Genomic DNA, 21393 nt, shown 5'->3' with positions numbered 1-21393 from the left:
AGTGCAGCTCGCGCAGCAGCGGCGTTACATGGGAGCGACGCGTCGCTCCCAACACCGCCTGCGCGGCCGCATTCTGGACCAGCTGAAGCCTCCGGATGCTCCTCATGGGGAGCCCCATGTATAGAGCATTACAGTAGTCCAGGCGGGAGGTGACGAGGGCATGAGTGACCGTGCGCAAAGCGTCCCGGTCCAGAAAAGGACGCAACTGGTAAATCAGGCGAACCTGATAAAACGCCCCCCTGGTTACGGCCGACAAATGATCTTCCAGTGTCAGCCGTGGATCCAGGAGGACACCCAAGTTGCGTGCCCTCTCTGAGGGGGCCAAAGTTTCGCCCCCTATAGACAGCGATGGAACCAGCTGACCATGCCGGGGCGCCGGCAACCACAGCCACTCGGTCTTGGAAGGGTTGAGTCTGAGTCTGTTCCTCCCCATCCAGACCCGTACGGCCTCCAGGCAACGGGTCATCACGTCAAGGGCATCGTTGGGGTGACCTGGGGTGGAGATGTACAGCTGAGATGTACAGCTGAGATGTACAGCTGTGCCCTTGTTCCCTTTCATTTGGATTACTGCAATATGCTGTACATGGGGATGCCCTTGAAGAGCATTCAGAAAGTTCAACTAGTGGAACATGCAGCTGAAGGGTAGTTAAATAATTAAATGGCACATGTAACTTCACTACTATGTGAGCTTCACTTGTTGCCAATGTGTTTCTAGTTGCAATTCAGATGCTGGTTTTCAGCTTTAAAGCTCTACTTGGCTTGGGACTGGGTTACCTAAGGGGTCATCTCCTTCCAATAGTTTCTCCCCATCCAATTATGTCTAGTAGATTGGGGATGCTTCAGATCCCATCAGCCAAGGAATGTCCACTGGCCAGAATCAGAAGGTGTAGTTTCTCAGCAGTAGCCCCTGTCCTTTGGCACATTTTTCCTTTGGACCTCAGGAGACTTCCTTAGCCTTTTGTAAGGTTTCAAAACCTGGTTAGGTGCCCTGGGATCCTGAAAGTGTTAGGGACCCCATTGCACTGTTAATTTTTATGTAATTATTATGATATTTTTCAGTTACATATATGTACAATTTATATTTTTTTCTGTTTTGATGTTTTAATTATTGTGATATTGTTTGCCATCTGGAATAAATTGGATTGAAATGGGTTATAGAATTTGAATCAATCAATCAATCGATAGAATAAATGGTTTTGCAATTGTGGAAAATAGGCAGCAAAATGCAATCTCCAGGTTCTCTATAATGTATTTTCTATATAACCAGCAGGCAGTAGATCTGGCTGATCTTGGTGGATCTAGAAAGTTAAGCTGGACAGGCCTTGGTTAGGACTTGAATGGGAACCTCACTTGCGAATTTCAAGGCTATAAGTATCCTAAAAGAAGGCAATAAGAAATCTTTTCCATATCAAATAAAGAAAATTGCCTGAATGTCTTTGCAAGTCACCAAGAATAAAACTTGACACAAAGATGTCTCAAAAATTAAGCTCCCTTTTTTGGTTTGTTAGATTTATGTTTTGTCATTCCTTTATAGCTAGGATACCCTCTTTTTATTTTCCCCCACAAAAATAGCACTGTGAGATATATTGGGCTGAGTCATTGAGCTTCAGTGGTAAGGCTGAACTTGAGTCTTTCCGTTCTAGCACCAGGAGACCACACTAATAAACCAAAACTCAGCTATTCATTGGAATATATTTAATGTATTTTTATGAGAGTCTAATAAAGAAGCTAACAAAATTTGGGCTGTACTATGTACCATTCTGTATATTAATAAGTATAAATTAATGTATCTGTATTAGACTGGAAGGAAATGTCAAATAACATTCCACAGGGTCTGTTATGGGTCTGTGCTGTTCACTAAATTTATGATGATTTTATGAATGAAATTGGTAGAAATATTGTCAGATTTTCAGGAGATACAAAGCTAATGGGGGGTAGCAAACATTTTAGCAGGCATTATCAAGATTCAGGAGGATCTTGTTACTGCTGTTCTTCTGGAGAAACCATGTAAATAATTGTGCTGAACCATTCTTTAGTTGAAAATTGTGCAGGTTCCTTGTGATGGAAATGTTAGATTGATATTTCTTTTTCAATTTTGATTTAATATAATTCAACTTTGAATATTGTATATACAATTTCAACTCAGGAGACATGCATTAATACTTTGTTTTAGCTGATATTGTTATTTGACAATCTCAATTTTACATCTTTGAGTTATTTGCATTTTTTTCTGGAGCCATTATCTGGAGTTTCAACCTTATAAATAAAAGTGTGTTTGTTGTATTTGATTTCTAACTTATTGTAAAAAGGTAGTGTACAAATGTTTTGAGATGCTCAAATAAAAATGTTTGCAAGGGTAATATCTCCTCATGTACTATTTAATTTTGATTGATCCTGGGTCTATATTTTTAACTGATGTTTATGATTGCACATCTTTAGAAAATATCTGCCTCCTTTCTTGGATGGTCAGAAGTGTAAGGAAAAACATGATCTAAAATGGAATCACTGCTCAACACTGAATATATAGCCAAGATATTTTAATGAAATTTAGATTGGACAAATGTGCCACCTTTACTATCAACAGAGAAAAAACAGTGAAAACTGAAAGAATCAGGATACCCTATGGAAATAACATCAAGAGTCTGGATGACAAATATCATTACAAATACCTGGGCATCGTCCAGCTTGACATCAAGGACGCTCATCAAGAAGAAGGTTAGTAGCAAGCCTAGAAAATCTTAAAGTCCAAACACAGTGGAGGAAATACCATCAGGTCAATTAACACCTGGACAATTCCAATAATTAAATACTGGAATAATGGACTGGACTCAAACAGAACTAAAAGCCCTGGATAGGAACAACGGGAAAATAATAACAATGAATCATGCCCTTCATCATATCTTCATGAACTATGTTGACAGACACTCCTTAACAAGGAAAATATATGGGTGTGGAATGTTGCAAGTACACCAGACAGTTGAAGAAGTCAAAAAGGGTATTGGAAGAATAACTAAAGGATAGTGAAGAACATGCAGTGAAGCTAATGTAACGTGAAGGCTTATTGAATACTAAAGAGACCAAACTGGCCTCCAAGAAAGACCAAATGAAGATATGGCAAGGCAAAGTATTAAATGCCCAAAACATATAAAAATGAGCAGGCAGAGCAGATAACAACAAGACCTGATAATGGTTAAGAACAGGAAAATTGAAAAAAGAGACAGATGGGCTAAAACAGACTGCATAAGACCAAGCCTTAAGAACAATGCAAAGTCAGAGTTGAGAAAGACAACAACAGACCCAAATGTTGTATCTTCAAAAAAGCTGAATACCACCTAATTAGCTCCTGCAAAAAGATAACATAATCTGAATACAAGTAACAGCGTGACAAAGGAACAACAATGGTATAATGCAGTATTTGTAAGAAATACTACTTGCCTGCAAGTAAGAACTGGTAGGACCACAAAATAGACAAAGTAATAAAAAAATGAAGAAGCTAATGTGCTCTGGGACTTTAGAATTTAAATAGTCAGGTACCTGCTACATAACATACCAGATCTAACAATTGTTGACAATAAAGACAAAACAGTCTGAATAGTGGATGTTGCAGTACCTGGAGACAACACAATAAAAGAGAAGAAACTGGAGAAAATCACAAAATATAAAGACCTGCAAATAAAAGTATAACAAGTGTGGCAAAATAAAGCAAAGATAATACCAATAGTAATAAGTTCTTGGTTACAATCCCAAATATCTCAAGCACCGTCGGCATTGACAAAATCACTACCAATCAGTTGTAAGAGGTAGCTTTTTTTGGAACAGTTTATATCCTGCAATGATACTTTTAACATTATCAGACAACAATATCTATCTCAGGTGCTTGGAAATGACTCACTAGCTGGGCAAAAATGCCAAATCTAGTCTAAACATCTGGCTGATAGTGTAACCAACCATAATATATTAATAGTAAGTCTGTATTTAATAACATACCATTGTCATAAGAGTTTGGTATAGGCTTTAATTTAATTTTAGTCCCCACTTGTAGTGGAATGTAGTCTGGATTCCCAAAACGCTGCATTCCAGAGGGCAAAGAGGAACATGGAACGTTTGGTAAGGAAGAACTGGGTTAAAACAGCTCCTCTCTAGTAATTTTCAGTGTATATTTAAGTTATGCAAGTAGTTGCTTTAGTTTGGGCAAGATTTTGTTTATAGGTGAGGAATAATAAAAGAAACTACTGAGAAGTAATCTCAAAGGTGCTTTTTCAAAAGGACTAGATTTTTTTCCCGTGAAGAAGACATTTCGTTTCTCATCCATGAAACTTCTTTAGTTCTGACTGGATAATTATTATACTTCTTATGTCTTTTTTTCTAATTAAATGGATCTTTTAAAAGCTAAGGCATTAAACTTGGTGAGTGCTAAGGAAAGTATCGCATCAGTTTCAGCTAATTCTGGATCTTTAACTTATCAGCCTCTTCTTCTGAGCTCCATCCCATTCTTTGACCCTTGGCTATTTTCAGCAGTGGAAGTGGATGGTGCTGGGAAAATATGATCATCTTTCACCTCCCCAAAGTGCAGCTTATAAAGCAATGGGGTGAGATATGGATAACACAGCACCTCCTTCAGTGCCTGCACCACCCCATTCTGAATCAGCTGTAGCTTTGGATGACCTTCAAAATCAGCCTCAAGTGAAATCCACTAATCTAATCACAAGGTGACTGGGACAGAAGTAACTGTCTTAAGGTTCTCCTGATCCAGGAAAGGGTACAATTGGCACATTTAGTGTACCTGTGCCAAAGTCTTGTTGGACATAGCTTCCATCTGCTCTTTAAGCAGGAGCGGAAACTCAAAGTGGACCTCCAGACTGTGCACACGTCTTAAATGGGGATGTGCAACCCCAGTGAGAGTCAGCAGTGATATATCACCAGATCTGAGATAGTGGTAATGGAAACAAATATAATCACTCAGGATTGAGCTGTGGTAGCGCAGTGGTTAGAATGCAGTACTGCAGACTAATTCTTCTGATAGCCGACTGCCAGCAGTTCAGCAGTTCAAGTCTCACCAGCTCAAAGTTGACTTCTATCCTTCCGAAGTCAGTAAAATGAGGACCCAGATTGTTGGGGGCAATATGCTGACTCTGTAAACTGCTTAGAGAGGACTATAAAGCACTGTAAAGCAGTATAAAAGTCTAAGTGCTGTTGCTATTGAGTCTGTTCAGTCCCTTCCAGACCCACATAAACTCCAGGCATTATGTCAGGACTTTGACCACATTGGTGGATGGCCAGAGATTGAGTTATATCCTATCTATGGCTGGTAAGATCCACTCTTTGTCTTTATCCATGGAGCTCCAGGATTCATTGGCTTTATTTCCCAATGCTCCAAATGACATTTAATTTCATATTTATGCTGAAAAATTGAAATTTGAAAAAGACATCAAATGTTTTAAGCACCACTGTAGAATGAAACTATAATTATAAAAAGAATTATTAATGAAGTTCAGTGTGATTCCTATATGCTTGACCAGAAATTCTGAAAAATGTTGAGAGTATTTGCCTGATTTTTCCCTTTATTTACCAAAAAGCTTCCAAATCTATTATCCTTTTACCAAGATCAGTGATGCAGTTGGAGAGATAAATGTTTGCATCCTTTGGTAAGGCAGCTTGTATGGAAGCTGCAGTATATGACTTCTGTCATCTTGGATCGTTATAATATTGTTTTATTCTGTAATGCTTCCATTTTTTTTTCTATCAAACTGAGGTCCTTTCAGAGCCAAACAGACATCCTGGTTGCCTTTTTCTGGTGCTTAAGAGTACTGGCTTCTCTTTTTGTTACAAACAGTTTTTTTTGCCTTAGAGTTGACCAAAGTGTTGTGGCTGGGCAAATATTGAGCCAGTTAGAAGGCAATTTTAGGGACCCATTTATTTGGGTAACAATCAGATGATGTAGTGGGCTGAAAATGTCAAACCGATGTTCAAACCAAGCCATTGAAAGAAATCAGAAGAGAGTTACAAACAAGATAAAATGTTTTTTTAACAAAAATATATGAAGAAATGCTGAAAAAATTGGCATACAGTTACCATATAGAGATAAGACAAACAGCTCTAAACATGTCAGAATGCTGCGGCAAGAAAGATGAGGGAAACTAGTTTTTTTCTCCATGTGCATTGAAGATGAAACACTCTGAATTTTTAAAAGGTATTTCTATCTTCTTATTACATTATTTAGAAAGAATAATCTCTAGGATGTTTGATGAAACACTTTAGATAAAGAACTACCTTCTAAAGACTTCATCCCTTGATTCTTTGCAAGGCCAAGCCATCATGCAGACAGTATGAAATGGTTAACTGACACAACAGGTCTTTTCCAAATAAATGAATTCATTCTTTTTCCTCCCCAAACTATAAAACAATGCAATAAGTACTCTGGTACATTCCTTTTTATGAAATGCTGGCAGTGATTAAATCTCTTGCTATTCAGGAGCGTGCAACAGCCCTACATGCTAGAAAGCCTCGTAAAAGAATCTCTTTCCCAGGAAAATTCACTCAGTGAAAGTACATGGGAAATGCAGTGCTGCAATTGGATTATCCCAAATAAACATACTTCTAAGAAATAGGGAAAATATACTTTTGCATTTCTAAAAGATTAATCTATAATAATTTCATATAAATGTTTTCAACCAATGATGTTTTAAAAGACTCTTAATTTCTCATCCATCAGCACTCCCTCCAATTTATGCCTTCCAATTTATGTATTGTAGTCCTAGCTTATCTGAAGAATGCCATTTTCAGAATTCTGCTTCATAAAGGCGAATTTGTTCAGTATAATAGGTTATGAAATGTTTTCCCAATTAAAGCTATTTATTTAATGTGTGTATGCCTTTGAGACATTGTTGGCTCTCGGCAACTGCCTGGATTGGTCTCTGTAGTTTTCTTGGCAAAGTTTTATGGGATTGGCTTGCCCTTATCTACTTCCTAGGGCTGAGAGAGAGGGACTGGCTCAAGGATACCCAATTAATTTATGCCTAGAGAAGGACTAGAACTCATGGTTTCTAGTGCAGTGCCTTAACCACTACAACAAACTGATTCTTTATTTATTTAATACAATTGTTTAAGTAATTATATGTTTAAACTGCTTTTCAGGATTACATCTTCAAACTCTAATAATCATGGAGGAAAATCAGCTAACAGCTATGCTAACAAGGAAAGTTATCTTTTGAAGTTGCTTTGAACAATATGAATAAAAAATGATACCAAAATTATTTTGATTGTTTTCTTAAATTCCTGGGACTAAATGCATATCTATATTGTGGTTGACCAAATTAAAGCTAATGTTGAGAATGGTCTTTATTAATACCAGATTATATTGCTTTATGGTGAGAATGCAAGCAGGACTTTGCACATAAATTTCAGTTAAAATGGCCTTTCAGATAGGCTGGTCCTATGCTATTCAAGTGGAATTTCTAAATGAACTTCACAGGAAACTCCAGCTAATATGTATAGTAATAGATCACTTTGGGGGCCACTAGTACGAGTGAGGACAAGTCCAATCATTTTGCTTAGAATATATCATTCATAGTCAGTATTCCCAACCCACCTCACAGGGTTGCTGTTGTGGAGAAAATAGGAGGATGAAGGAGTATTAAGAATGTTCCCTGCTTTGAATTTTTTGTAAAAATAATAATTAAACATCTAAAACAATTGCTGTCAGAAAACAAGTCTGATAGTCTCAAGGGCTCATAGCATCTTCGATCAGAGTCTTTTTATAAACCAGTTATGCCCTTCCTTTGAGAGCCTATTCGTATTCATATTGTTATTCGTATTGATAAGCTCCTATTATACATGGGGGAAAATAATCCAGAAACTTCAATCCAAAACAGGGGAAGATGCTTAAATGTTACAAAATGACCATGATCTTAACCAGTATTATACTACTTTCAGTAATATACTACAGGTCTGTTTACAGACCCAATTTAAGTTGTTGTTTACCAGTAATAATAGCATGTGGAGGATTAAACTCCATTTCAGGCAAACAGAGGACTAAATGGTTGACTACTTCTCTCTTAATGGTTTGGATTAATGAAAGATTTTCAAAGAATTTTAAGTATAACGTTCTGGAGATGTTAAGAAAGTCAGAATTGACTCATTCTGTTTGCCTTTCTCTTCCAAAGGGAATCAGGATTTTTTTGTTCATGGTTTATTTAGCAGAAGATAGTAGAAGATCCAAGACCTGCAGTTTCTTACACTGCTAGTAAGCCTGACCTGCCATGCCCTAGGCAAAACTGTATGGTAGCATACAGTATGAAATATGCTCACACTATTTGAGGTTAACAGAAGCTACCTCTTCTATGATTTCCTTAACTCAGTATTTCTTAAATATAGGTTGTGCCTGGTGACCTAAATTTTATTTCAGGGAACTTTATGTAGTTTATTTTTGCTTTCAGCATTCACAGTTACATTCATTTTGATATAATTAGTAAATTTTCTTGCATTAATTCTAAAAAGACTGAACATGTGATTTTCGTACTGATCAATTTAACTTCATAGAATAGGGGGAAAATACACATTTAAATAGATGAGCTGGTGTCCATAGATGTCCAGAAAAAGGTTTTATTAGGTTGCTGCAATGAATTTAGAGCCCATCTCTAAAAGCCACTGAGAGAAGGGATTACTGAAGCTGTGTTGTACCTGATAGGAAAATGGCTTTTACATTCTATAAGTAAAGACTTTTTCTTCTTCCATATATTCCCATTGCACAGATCCAATGACACACTATCCTGCATGGGTTAATTGTAATGGAAAGTACTATTTTCCTATCATTAACATGATTAATGCTAATGATAGGAAATTGATTAACTTTTTATATGAAATTTTAAACTCTCAGTTCTTAAGATTGGAAGTTTTATTCAGCAGATATACAGTTTGAGAGATCTGCAGCAGAACTGGCTATCCTTGGTATACAAGAGTTTTATTTTGGTTTGTTACTTATGTGGCCTTCTAGTTTGTAAATGAGGTTTGCAGAATATACATTATTGATTAATTTAGATATTTCTTTGTGCCTACTCTTAATATTAACGATTTAAAATTGTATGTTATCTTTAGAGGCTGCCTGCAACACTAAGAAATAATAATAATAGCAACTTTTTTTTCTTCCTAGCATTTTTTCTGCAAATGTCTGATCAATTGAGTATTTTTTTTTCAGATCAATTGAGTATTAATTCATTGGTTGTGACAAGAATTGACGAACCAGATTATTCACCAAATCTGAAATCAGCCAGCCAGCTTTCATGTGTAAAGTGGGACTAGAAGTCACAGTCTCCTGGTTTTTAGCCTGGTGCCTTAACCACTGGACCAAACTAGTTCTTACTATAACAGCAATAACAACACCATCGTCAACAATAATAATAACTTTCAATTACTCTTAACAGATTGGCTGATTTATAGCAATTAGTAACTTCTGCATTAAAGTTTTTGCACTGATGTTTGTTTATATCATTTTTAGACGAAGAGTGTTGGCCATATCGGACGGCATTGAACACATTGGGGATCTGCGCTGGGAACTGGCACTATGCCTTCTGGCTGCCTGGACTATCTGCTACTTTTGCATTTGGAAAGGTACAAAGTCAACTGGCAAGGTAAAAGAAATTATGTGCTACAATTTATGTTGCATAATATAGTCAAATACTTATGCTTTGAATTTTCCGGGTTCTCTTTCCTCTCCTTGTAAGTGCTGAGGAGTGTTCATGAATTTTCCATAAGATAAGCTTTTTTCTTAATATTAAACACTGGTGATCTGTGTGAGCTCCTTAAATAAAAAAATGTGACATTCTGTGGCAGACATGTCAAACTCGTGACATCACGTGACGTCGCACTACGTATCGGAGCTTTTTTGCCATTGCCGGCAATGGGGTGGGCACGGCTCCGGTATGATGAAACCGGCCCGCGGGCCGGCAGTTTGACACCCCTGTTCTATGGAGAAAAACTTTAACAAGGCACTGGATGAATCAATTTTTAAAATGGGTATTTTCAATGTTTCTTTTTCTTTAAACATTCCAACAAAATGGACTAAATTACAAAGATTGTTTTGCACATAATCTAAGATGTGAAGCAGCCTAACTATGAATGAGGTATATGCTAATTCATTTGGCTCAGCTGATCCTTATCAGCTATATTTCTCTGTCCTGTCAGTGTAATAAGCTAATCAAGGATTGAAATATCTCTTCTGATTGTTTGATGATGACAATGATGATGATGATGATTAATCCAAAAATTCTGGCTTGTCCTCCAAGAAAAAGCTAAGCATGGCTTTTTCTTGGTATCTCATTCTTAGCTTTCTTTAGTTGCTCTCTCAGGCATGCTATAATATAAACTAGGAGTGAATTTGTATTTGGATTATGCAGTTATTCACCAGTGGGATTGATGTAATTTAAAGATTTAAGATGCAATAAAATGTTCTGCACAAGGGCTAGCTTTAATCAAAGTGATATCTGCTAGGCTTTGGCCTGTCGCTTTACCAAATCAATATAAATTATTCGATTCAGATGAAAAGCAGTTAAGAGGCAATCTGTAATCAGTGTCATTTGAAACCATGCAGAATATCACAATGAGTTGCAGCAATTTGCAATCCCTTTGTCTGCAACTTAATGGAAGTTTGTCAGATATCCTGAAGAATATACTGTATATATTCTAATATCCAGTTTAGAGTTACCCTTTAAACATTAAAGGATTAGAATTTTGTGTACCCCTAGGTCCCATTTACTGACCATCAGATGTTTGTAGTCTGGACTGGTAACTTACTTTAAAAAAAGTACACGCAACTTGTATCTAGTTTTTTCCCCCATTGGTTTCTAGTTTCATTGCATGTTTAATAATGAAATTTATAGCAAAAAAATGGAAAGCAGCTTTGTTTGTTTGTTTGTCTGTTTATTTATTTAATAATTGATCAAATTTATAAAAGTACCCATTTCACAAATGTGTCTCTGGACAAAGCATGCAATAAAACAACAAAGCAACAATTTAAATGATTTAATCATAAATATAAGTAAGGCTGCTGGAGAATGGACTAGCATCCTGCATATAGGGTAACTGTCTCATGGGCTCCCTGTTTCCCTGGAATCCTAAAACCTGTTGGAAGGAATCATGTTTTGAGGGATTTCCTAAATGCTAACCCATCATAACCTATGTAGGAAATTCTGGGAATTGAAGTCCACACATTTTAAAGTTGCCAGCTTTGAAAAACACTGCTTTAACTTTTAATTGCTAAAGGACCTTAATTAAACAACCGAAGGAAATGTATTCTTATGAAATATTCATGTTTTAATTTTCCAATTTCAGTGATTTACCTTCATATGCTCCATTTTTATAAAGAAAGTGTTGCTTTGCTATTAATTGCTTTTGATTTTAATATAGCATCTTTGAGATTTAGTGTACATTTAAAGAATTCTAAGTAGACATGCGGTTTAACAGAAGCCATTGTAAAAGGCAATTTTGCCACCAATAATTTTTGTAGCTGTTGTTCTTTTTCCTTAACCTGGTATTCTACAGATATAGTGAATTTCAAATCCCATAGGCTTAAGGAATTAGAGGAATTCTAATTAGGAATTAGATTCCTATGAAGAAATTAGATTGCTATTATCTGGCAAGCTTTAGAAAAAAAGCTAAGTGGGTCCTATGTATTTTTATACTAGCTATTCTTTCTCAAGCCTGCTTATGAGAGTATGGTCAGGAGACTAGCTAAAAACCATGCTAAAGAAAAGCATTAACAGTTAATGCTATAGTTTGATTAATCACATATGCAAATTTACAACCTGGTGTTCACAGTTCTACTTGATTGCTCCATTGGCAGTCTTTACATATTATTTATTTATGTGAAACCATGATTTGTTTTAGCTATGATTTGTTGAGTAAATCATAATTTTATATTTTCAAACCTGCCACATGCACCACATTTGTTTGCCACTGGCTTAGTATAATGGGTAAAATTGACCCATAGTATGCTAGTTTAGCATTGTGTCTGAATGGTGTTATTTGGCGTATTCCACAAACAAGTAATAAACCAGTCATGCTTTTGCATTCTACACTGATACTACATTCCTAATTAATTTCATTTCAGTCTTTTCCTTTCTCAGTTAAGGTTTTAAAAAAATAAAGTTCCACTTTTGTTCATATCAGTAAATGAATACTTTCATGATATATAAATTAGGCTGACTCAGTTCTAGAGCATATAGTTCTACAAGATGATAATTTCAGTCATTTTCAGTAAACCATGATCATTAACCAGTAACATGCTAGGAGCGATGTCTTATGTGAAAATGTCTTTAGAATTATGGCCATTGATAATATATGCCATCGAGTATGTACTTACTGTCCCTTGAATATTTATATAAAGGTGGCAAAAATTCCCAGATACCTTGAATCCCAGGTTAGATCTGAAGACCTAGAAGCTCCTGTGCAGCAGCCAGCAGCAACAGGGGGTCCATCCACTGTCATTTAGGGTGTTCTTGACAGGCAGAAAAGTTATAGCCTGATATACTTTCTTTTTCCTCTGTAACTCTTCTAAATTTTATTCAATAAAACCTCTTTAGCATTTGCATTAGTTTGAGCCTATTGTCTTTGCATCCCAGAATCTAGCTGCTGTTGCCAACGCAGTCAAAAAGTGTCCTTCAGAAATAGAGCAGAAAAACATGTCCTGGGGTCACTTTGACAGTGAATGAGGATTTTGTCTAAATTATGGGCATCTTTCCTCCTTAGGGACACCAGTAATATAATCACCATTCCCATTATGTTTTTGCAAAAGTCTTGATATTTAAATAGGTTTAAAACTGATACATGTTAGTGGTTTGTGTATGTACAGTATGTGTATACATTTAAAGAATATGGTAAGTGTGTGTTTCTCTCTCTCCCTTTCCCCTCTTTTTCTCTCTCTCTAAAAGAGACAGTTCCATATCAAGTAAAGTCCAGAATACATTGTAGTTAATGATTTTGCATTGCTTAAAACCAACAGGTTTTAATCCTTTTCTTATATACTGGAATACAAATATGTGTGCCTCTGCTAAATGGAAAATTAGTAAGAATGATAAAGGCATACTAATGTTGACTTATGTGGAAGGAATGTAAAGTTCGAAAAAAAAAGACTATTAGTTCACAATGATCCTATTTGGAATGATGTATTTCATTAGTATTAACATATCTGCCCTGTACCATGCTGAATTAAATAGCTTTGTAGATTTTATCTTTATAAATAATAATAGTTATTATTATGTACACAAAACCATGAATTTACAGTTACCAGTTCTTTAGCTGATGCTGGTCTTCATACACATCAAATTCTTTCCAAGAACCTAGGATGTTGTAATATATACATGTGTAGTATTCAAGCAGTGTGGTCTTTTGTTAATTGACTGATAGAAATTTTGTCAATGACCACATTTCCTAAGTGCTGTCCAAGATATTTTGTTACGGCACCCAGTATGTTGAGAACCACAGGATCACCGAGGCCAACTTATGTTACAATCTTTCAACTCTGATTTTCAAATCTTGATACTTCAGGTATTTTCCAGTTCTTTGTTTTCTGTTCTACTATCCCCTGACATTGCCATATTAATTATCCACAATTTCTTTTTCTGAATCACAGTTATATTCAGAAATTCCACAATATTTTAGCCTGTTGATTTTCAATTCTCTGTTCTCACTGATTTTTCATTACTAATACATGATTGTTTTTACAGATGTTTCAGTGAATCATTTAGGTGATCATGTTAAGTTGTTTTTTATAATCAGTTTGTGCAATTCCTGAATGAGCTGAGCATATGCTCTACTGCTTCTTCTGCTTCTTTGCACAATCTGCACTTTGAATCATTTGGTGATTTTTCAATTCTGGCCTTGATTGTATTAGTTCAAATAGCTTGCTCTCAAATCAATCCTTCAGTTTCTTTTTTTAATGCCCCATTTGTAAGCCATTGCCAGGTTTTATCTTTATCCAGTTTTCTCTCATTTTTTTTAATAGAAATCGATCATACATTTCTTTGCCAACATTCTGTTTGTGTTTTTATATTTTTGATATCTATATTTTGTTTCCTGTACCATTCTATACAATTATTAATCCCTCCTTCTATTTTCTCCACAACAAAAACAATACTGTTCTTATGATTAAAGTCTGTTTAAAGGCCTGGAGACTAAAACATATGAAGAACGGTTGCAGGATTTGGGTTTGGTTAGTCTAGAGAAAAGAAGGATTAGGTGTGACATGATAGCAGTATTCCAGTATTTGGGAGGTTGCCACAAAGAGGAAGGGACCAACTTATTTATCAAAACAGCTGTAGTTAGGATAAGAAACAATGGATGGAAACTAATCAAGAAGAGAAGCAACTTGGAACTAAGGAGAAACTTCCTAACCATGAGGAAAATTAACCAGTGGAACAGCTTGCCACCAGAATTTGTAGGTGTTTCATCACTGAAGGTTTTTAAGAAGAGACTGGACAGTCACTTGTCTGAAATGGTATAGGGGCTCCTGTTTGAGCAGCGGGTTAGACTAGAAGACCTCCAAGGTCCCTTCAAGCTCTATTCTAATTGATACTGCATGCATGTCACAAAGAGGTGGAATTTGAAGAGTAACATTTATGATTAATAGAAAAAACTATGAAAAATTGCATAGGCTTGGATTAGGGAATGTTTTGCACAAATATAGAATTGAAGGTTATTTATCGAATGTTACAAGAGCAATGCAGTGGGATGAGGAAACGGCCTTGAGGGACAACCACAAGTGGGATAACAGTCAGATCTGAAACCTGAATCTGGAGCAGAAATGTAATCTGAAAAAACGTCATAGGCAAGACTCTAATGCTAATTCTTACAAAGTCAAAGGAGAGAACAGAAAAGCACATTCCGATTTGCAAGATTCTGTACTATATCTTTATAATAAAAATAAATTTGGCCTGCTTGCCTTTGGTTTCCTAGTTTGGTTTACTTTGTACTAGCAGAGTAAAGCATGCATGAGAGTAATGGAATATGCTTAGCGAGTGATTCAGCATTGAGCAAGGAAAAAGAGAAAGATGTGAGAAAAGCAAATCTTGAGAAAAAATGTTGTTTATTAAAGTATTAAAGTTAAAGTATGTTGGAGACATGAACACATGTCATTTTTGTATGCAGGTGAAACTATGTTTTGTGATTGGGAACTTGAAATTTAAATGCATGATGTAATGAGGAGGATGGAACTGAAAATTAATGTTTCAAAAGCCAAGGTAGCTTTGTTTTACAGTGAATGTAAATGTAATGTAGTGATTAGACCAAGTTATACATAAATAATAAAAAAACTACAAGGAAGTTTTTGTACTGTGGTAGAATATTTACTGAAAACAGTAAATGGGGAAATTTTAAGGTATGCAAAAACTGGTTACAAGATAGTTCATAATATTTGTTGCAAGGAATGAATATTTGTCAAAAAAAAGCTAAAACAATTGGTTATAAGCATGTAATTAGCTTAGTTTTATACTTTTTCATGTTATATTATATAGCAGTGATGGCGAACCTTTTAGAGACCGAGTGCCCAAACTGCAAACCAAAACCCACTTATGCATCGTCGGGTGCAGGGTGGGTGTGGCCCATTGGGTGGGTGTGGCCCATTGGGTGGGTGTGACTGCAGTGGTAACAGCAGACTGGGTGGGACTAAAAAGTTCAATCAATCAATTCCAACTTTGCAAGATCTTTTTTTTCCCTGCGAGAAGTTGAAATTGACTGATTGAACCTTTTTTTTTTTTGTACACGGCAGCGGAGGCCTAAAGCAAAAAGGTTTTATAAAACCCAGCTGAAGGCCTAGGACTGGGCCGACGGTGCGCGTGCCCACAGAGAGGGCTCTGAGTGCCACCTCTGGCACCCGTGCCATAGGTTCGCCACCACTGTTATATAGTATGAAAAAGAATGTGGACTGTGTCAGGAAAAACATAAAGGTAAGTTGAAAATGAGGAATTGGTACATAAGTTTTATGTAAAAGAAGAGATAAAATCAATAAGCAATTAATGAACGTGGAGTGAATATATAGGTGAATGACCAATACAAAATAAAAACCTTAAGGTGAGGGTTTTTTTGTAGAATTAGAATCAAATTCTATACCAAATATATGAAGTTAGATTGAATGGTTTAAGAGGAAGAAAAAGTCTGAATGGTTAAGTAATGTATACATTAATGTAAGGATGTGGTAGACTCAGGAATGAAGTAGGGATGAAAGAAGAAGTAGGGATGAGATACGGTATTATGGGAAATGTTCGTATAAAATGGAGACAGTTGGTTTATTATTTAGAAAATGTATATGGCAGTATATATCATTGTCCTGAGTAAGACAATATATATTGTATTACAGAGCATATGAAAAAAATAAATTTTAGAAATTATCTACATTAACATTTTTCCTCCAAGAAAAGAAAAGAAAGTTATATTCATCCCTATAGTCTTCTGCTCAATAATGTGCTGTGGGAGAATATGAAATTTTATTTCTTGAAAAGCCTTTTGCTTACCGCCAATAAATCCTGCTTTGGGATGAGGATTCTTATATATACTATCAAGTGTGTACTCTTTTTAATAATTAAGCAGTGCTTTGTTAATATTTGAATAATTCAAATCAAATTTGTATTCTGAATTTTTCTTCCTTTTTTTACATAATAGTTAACCTTGATTTAATTTAAACATCAAGATTTTGTTTAACATTATGAGCAATATTCTGTGATGATGTTCATTGGTTCATCAATCATTGACTTCTTCTATAGAAAGTTAAAAAAAAATGGAAGAAAAGGGACTAAGTTTGTCTGGCAGATCCCAAAAGAGTTTCTCTAAGTATTCCCTTTAGAAGGTTAATGGATGCAAGGATGATTAAACTTGTTCAGTATAATATACAAACATGAATATTATTTATGGATTGTGTTGAAGTTTGAAAAATCAGCTAGTCTTTCTAATTTACATAATAAATAGATCACCTTAAAACTGATAATTATATTATAACATTTTAAGTCCCTATAGATTTACATTATTTATCTAATAGCATATTGTTATTGCATTATGCTATTTGCAGACCATCTCTTGCTAGGAAGAACGTCTGAATGTCAGTGTTTGTTAAAATATGATGTTAGTTTCTGGAGAGATTGGCTAGCCATGACGTATTAAATTAAATGTATTAATATTAGCTTGACTGAAATCTTTAGACTAGCAATGATGAATGCAAATGGGAAATACATTGAGAAGGAATTGGGAAAAGTGGGAGGTGAAGACATGTTGGAACTACAGCCAGACTGCAGATTTGCCAGTTGCTTTTTATTTTTCCACATTTAAAAAAGAGTAAAGAACTAGAAAATTGCCACCATATGGGGCTGATAAAACCTAACATCTGCACATTTTCATAACATTTAGGAAACATGCCTATGTATCTTTTTATCTTCTACTGCTGCAGTAGTCCCATCAGAAGGAGTTAAGCTCCTGTTGCCAGCAGTTAAGACTCAGTCAGTGGTTCCACACAGAAAACTTATTTTTTCAATAGTGGACTATATAAAGCCTCTAATAGATTCAATGAAGCATAAAGAAAGTGAAAAAGGGACAGCTGAAGAAAATAAAGATGTGCGGGAGGAAAAAAAGAAAAAAGAACTGAGGGCCATTGTGAGGCTTTAGGAAAAGGAACTAGGCAGCAATGATTATATCTCCTGAAGTGTCTTTTGTTTTGGGTTGAAGTAAGAGAGGAGAATGGTCCTTCATAGTGAGGCTTTAACATGCAGCCCAAGATTGATCTCTGTATTCAGAAAAGGAAAGTAGAACATTCATGAGATGCATGCAGAGTTTTAGGCTTTCCAGCCTTCTCTGAAGTTTTAAAATACTGAAAAAAATTATCTCTCATCCTCTCTCTCTTAACTCACTGCTGAAACCTTAAGGATATCTCTGAGCTGCTAATTGTGGAAATCATGGAAATCGTTGTGCAAGTCTAGAACACTTTTTCATTCAATTGCAATCTGCACTGAATTGCAATAATACATAGAAACTTTTACTCTCTCTCTCTCACACACACACACACACACCACCACCACCACAATCCCAACTTGTTTCTTTGTCTCAAATAGCTTTTTAAAATTGGCATCCCACTGTATAAACTAATTAGAGTTCAGTCTAATAGACATGAAAAGAAATGCAGTTTTAACCTAAAATTTCAGTTGGATTTGTTTAGCTATAAAAATGCAGGCATAGGGAAACTCTGAGGTTATTACTACATTACATGTGAGTCTGTGTGCTTGGGATAAACACAGTGTAAACTGTGTTCCAACTTATTTAGCTGGAATTTCCCCCTTTGTGTAAGCAAGCAGTGATTTCAATTATCCAAAGTTCTACTCTCCCTGTTTTCTATAATATAGTGAAAATAATGAAGAATAATGAAATAAGTTAATCCATGATATATAAATAAAAGAAAAACAGAAAATAGTATGTCATTTTAACATATGACTGCCTATTTACTAATAATCTACTTTCAATCTTCATTGTCTGTATCCTTTCATATAAATATAATTACATGTGAGTATTTAAACAAGTTGCAGTGAACATTTTGCAGGCACTTTGAGCATGCTGATCAATGTGTTAATTATATGCAGATTAGAGAAAGCTGAATGATTTTTGGCATGCAACAAAGAAAATCTAAATGGAAGCTTCAAACTGAAATTATAATAAGGACTTTAACAATGGATAGCTTGATATTCTCAAATCATGGGAATCAATGGAAGAGTAAGGCAGGGGCAAATAATAAAATGTACCATATAGTGCATACTCTGCTCCTTTAGTACATGCATTGCTAAACCACACAAATATATGTAAGGAATGGATTTGTCATCATAATATCATGACACATGCTTTTTTATGTGTGTGACAAAACTTCTGGTTCCTATGCTCAATGTCATTCCCAGTTTGAAAATGGAGGTATCACCATTTAGAAATCAGATATTTTTCTATATCTGATAATGAGTTTCTGTTCTTAATATAGTGATATCACTCAATTTCAGCACTGGCATTTACCACCCAAATACTCATGGGTGAGATGGTTTTATGTATCAAATAGAAAATGTGAAATCCCGTGTAATATAAATATTTACTTTGAACATTATTTTAAATGTTTACAACATTGTTTCTCTATTAAATTTTAAAGGCTATTAAAACCAGCTTGGAAAAGTAATCAGATAACAAATGAGGAATATATTGATATCAAATAAACATTATTAATGCTAATATAGTTTATACTTAAAATGTGACTCAAAATATATGTGAAGTGATAGAAATACTATTATTTGCATGCTAGGCTACCATGACTTGGAATATTCATCATGATTAGTTTACTTGGTCATGATAATCTTAATCTTAAAAGGTTTGAATGACTGTTAGATACCAAGAAATCAGTGAGTGGAGACCAAACATATACTCTGGTTTATTTGTTCCAAAATCTTCATTGATGTTTCAAGATGCACAGAAACTGATATTATGTGTCAAATTTCTTGGAAAAGAGGAGGCATTGATGCACAAATGGCTGCTAAATTTAACTAGGCTTTGTGAACCTTAGCTAGTAAAATGTGTGTATGTAGTTTTGTGTATTTGTGTGTTTATCTGTTTTGTTAATTTGGCCTACCATTTATGGATCATCAAGAATTGAGATTTATTATGTTTTTATGTTAACTGTTTCAATATGCAGTTTTGAGAAACATCATTTTTGATAAGCAAATCAAAAAGAGTGACATCAATGTTTAAAGGAGTAATAATGTATGGAAGCTATATAACTAATTAGCTATTTAGGTATTTTTACACATTTTTTTCATATTGATACTCTTTTCTCACCATGACAACCTTTAGACATGTTGCAAGAACAATTCTAGCAATTGCTAGAAGTCCTATTGGCTATCTGGGAATCTGGGAATTGAATTCACAACACAACTAAAGGGCATCATGCTGGGAAGACTGATATAAATATGATCTTCCAGCAAGGTAAATTTCTTCATTAAAAATGTCTAATCTTTAATTATTTATTATTTAATTAAACCATAGAGTACAGAAAGATGGTTAGCAATAGTACTTAGCTCTTAGACACATACCACATTATGATGCTTTACAGCCCTCTCTAAGTGGTTTACAGAATGAGCATATTGCCCCCAACAATTTGGGTCCTCATTTTATCGGCCTCGGAAGAATGGAAGGCTGAGTCAACCTTGAGCCAGTCAGGATTGAACTCCAGGCTGTGGGCAGAATTACTGCATTCTAACCACTGTGCCACCATAGCTCTCTGGTTATCTAAAAATATATAAATGGAAACCATTTTTGAAAATATTAATTTTTTTGCTAGTTCTACAAACAATAAAGTTCATTTACTTACTCATCTTTACCATTTCAAAGGTCTTCAGCAACCTCCTCTTCAGTAGTGGGCTCAAAAAGACTATGCTAGGGACGAACTATAATTATTTTTGCTTCAATCACTTTTTTGCCTATCTGAGCAAAAGCATGCCATAATTAGGAAGATCCAGCTTGAGATGTTTATGTATTTCCTGTCTGAAAAGTAGTGTTTCTGTTAATGTATCTGATCTAGTAACTGATATGAGAAAACAGTTAATTTAATCTACTATAAATCCTCACTGAGATTTTTAATAATATGGAAATCTCATTATGTATTTTTCAAATTCTCAGAATTTACATCTGCTTATTTTTTTAAAAAAATAAAAAAATAGATCTGTGAACATCTAGAAACAAATAAAGTTATAACTAGTAGCCAGCACGGATTTATTAAAATCAGATCATGCCAAACCAATCTTATTTCATTCTTTGATAAAGTGACTAAATTAGTACAACAGCGAAATGCTGTGGACATAATATATGTCCTGCCATTGAGACAGGATGACTGGCCCAAGGTTATCCAGCTGCCTTTGACGTCTAAGAAAGGACTAGAACTTGCTAACCCTTAAACCTCACTGGCTCTTGACTAATAAAGCTCTTAAACTGTTTTAATTATCTGTGTATCCCACTGCAATATTAAAAAGGAGTGCAATTAGGAAAAAAAAATTCACTAAGCATCTATATCCACTCTGAAGACAGATATCAAGCTACTGCTCCATATTTCTTCAGTTCCTGAGTAAATTAATTAATTACTATGATTTTCTCATACTGAAGGGATAACATAATTAATGATTTTCAGAACCAACTGTTCCTTAATTTAGATGATATCCCTGGCTGAACTGGAGTTGTGATTTTTCACCTGCTTTCGCCAAGCCAGTTCTTGGTTCATGGGGTATTCCAAATCCACTTATGCTGAAAATGGATCAGATTAAGTTTCCTAATGCACTATTTTATTTTATTTTATTTATTTTATTATTTTATTTTATTTTATTTTATTTTATTTTATTTTATTTT

At 35.1% G+C, this 21393-nt stretch overlaps 1 protein-coding gene across 1 annotated transcript in view; it reads left to right on the top strand.

The window, feature by feature from the left end:
* LOC107302474 (sodium- and chloride-dependent GABA transporter 3) overlaps positions 1–21393 on the top strand; it is a 96369-nt gene that overhangs the window by 20939 nt on the left and 54037 nt on the right. Inside the window, exon 5 of the mRNA XM_015831581.1 lies at positions 9494–9626. Within this exon, the coding sequence (XP_015687067.1) occupies positions 9494–9626 (133 nt within the window). The remainder of the gene's footprint in view (positions 1–9493; positions 9627–21393) is intronic.

Source organism: Protobothrops mucrosquamatus, unplaced genomic scaffold, assembly GCF_001527695.2.
Source record: "Protobothrops mucrosquamatus isolate PMUCROS unplaced genomic scaffold, P.Mucros_1.0 scaffold_263, whole genome shotgun sequence".
Classification (NCBI taxonomy): domain Eukaryota; kingdom Metazoa; phylum Chordata; class Lepidosauria; order Squamata; family Viperidae; genus Protobothrops; species Protobothrops mucrosquamatus.
The sequence above is the reverse complement of the archived record's forward strand: the minus strand, read 5'-3'. Positions and strand labels throughout refer to the sequence as shown.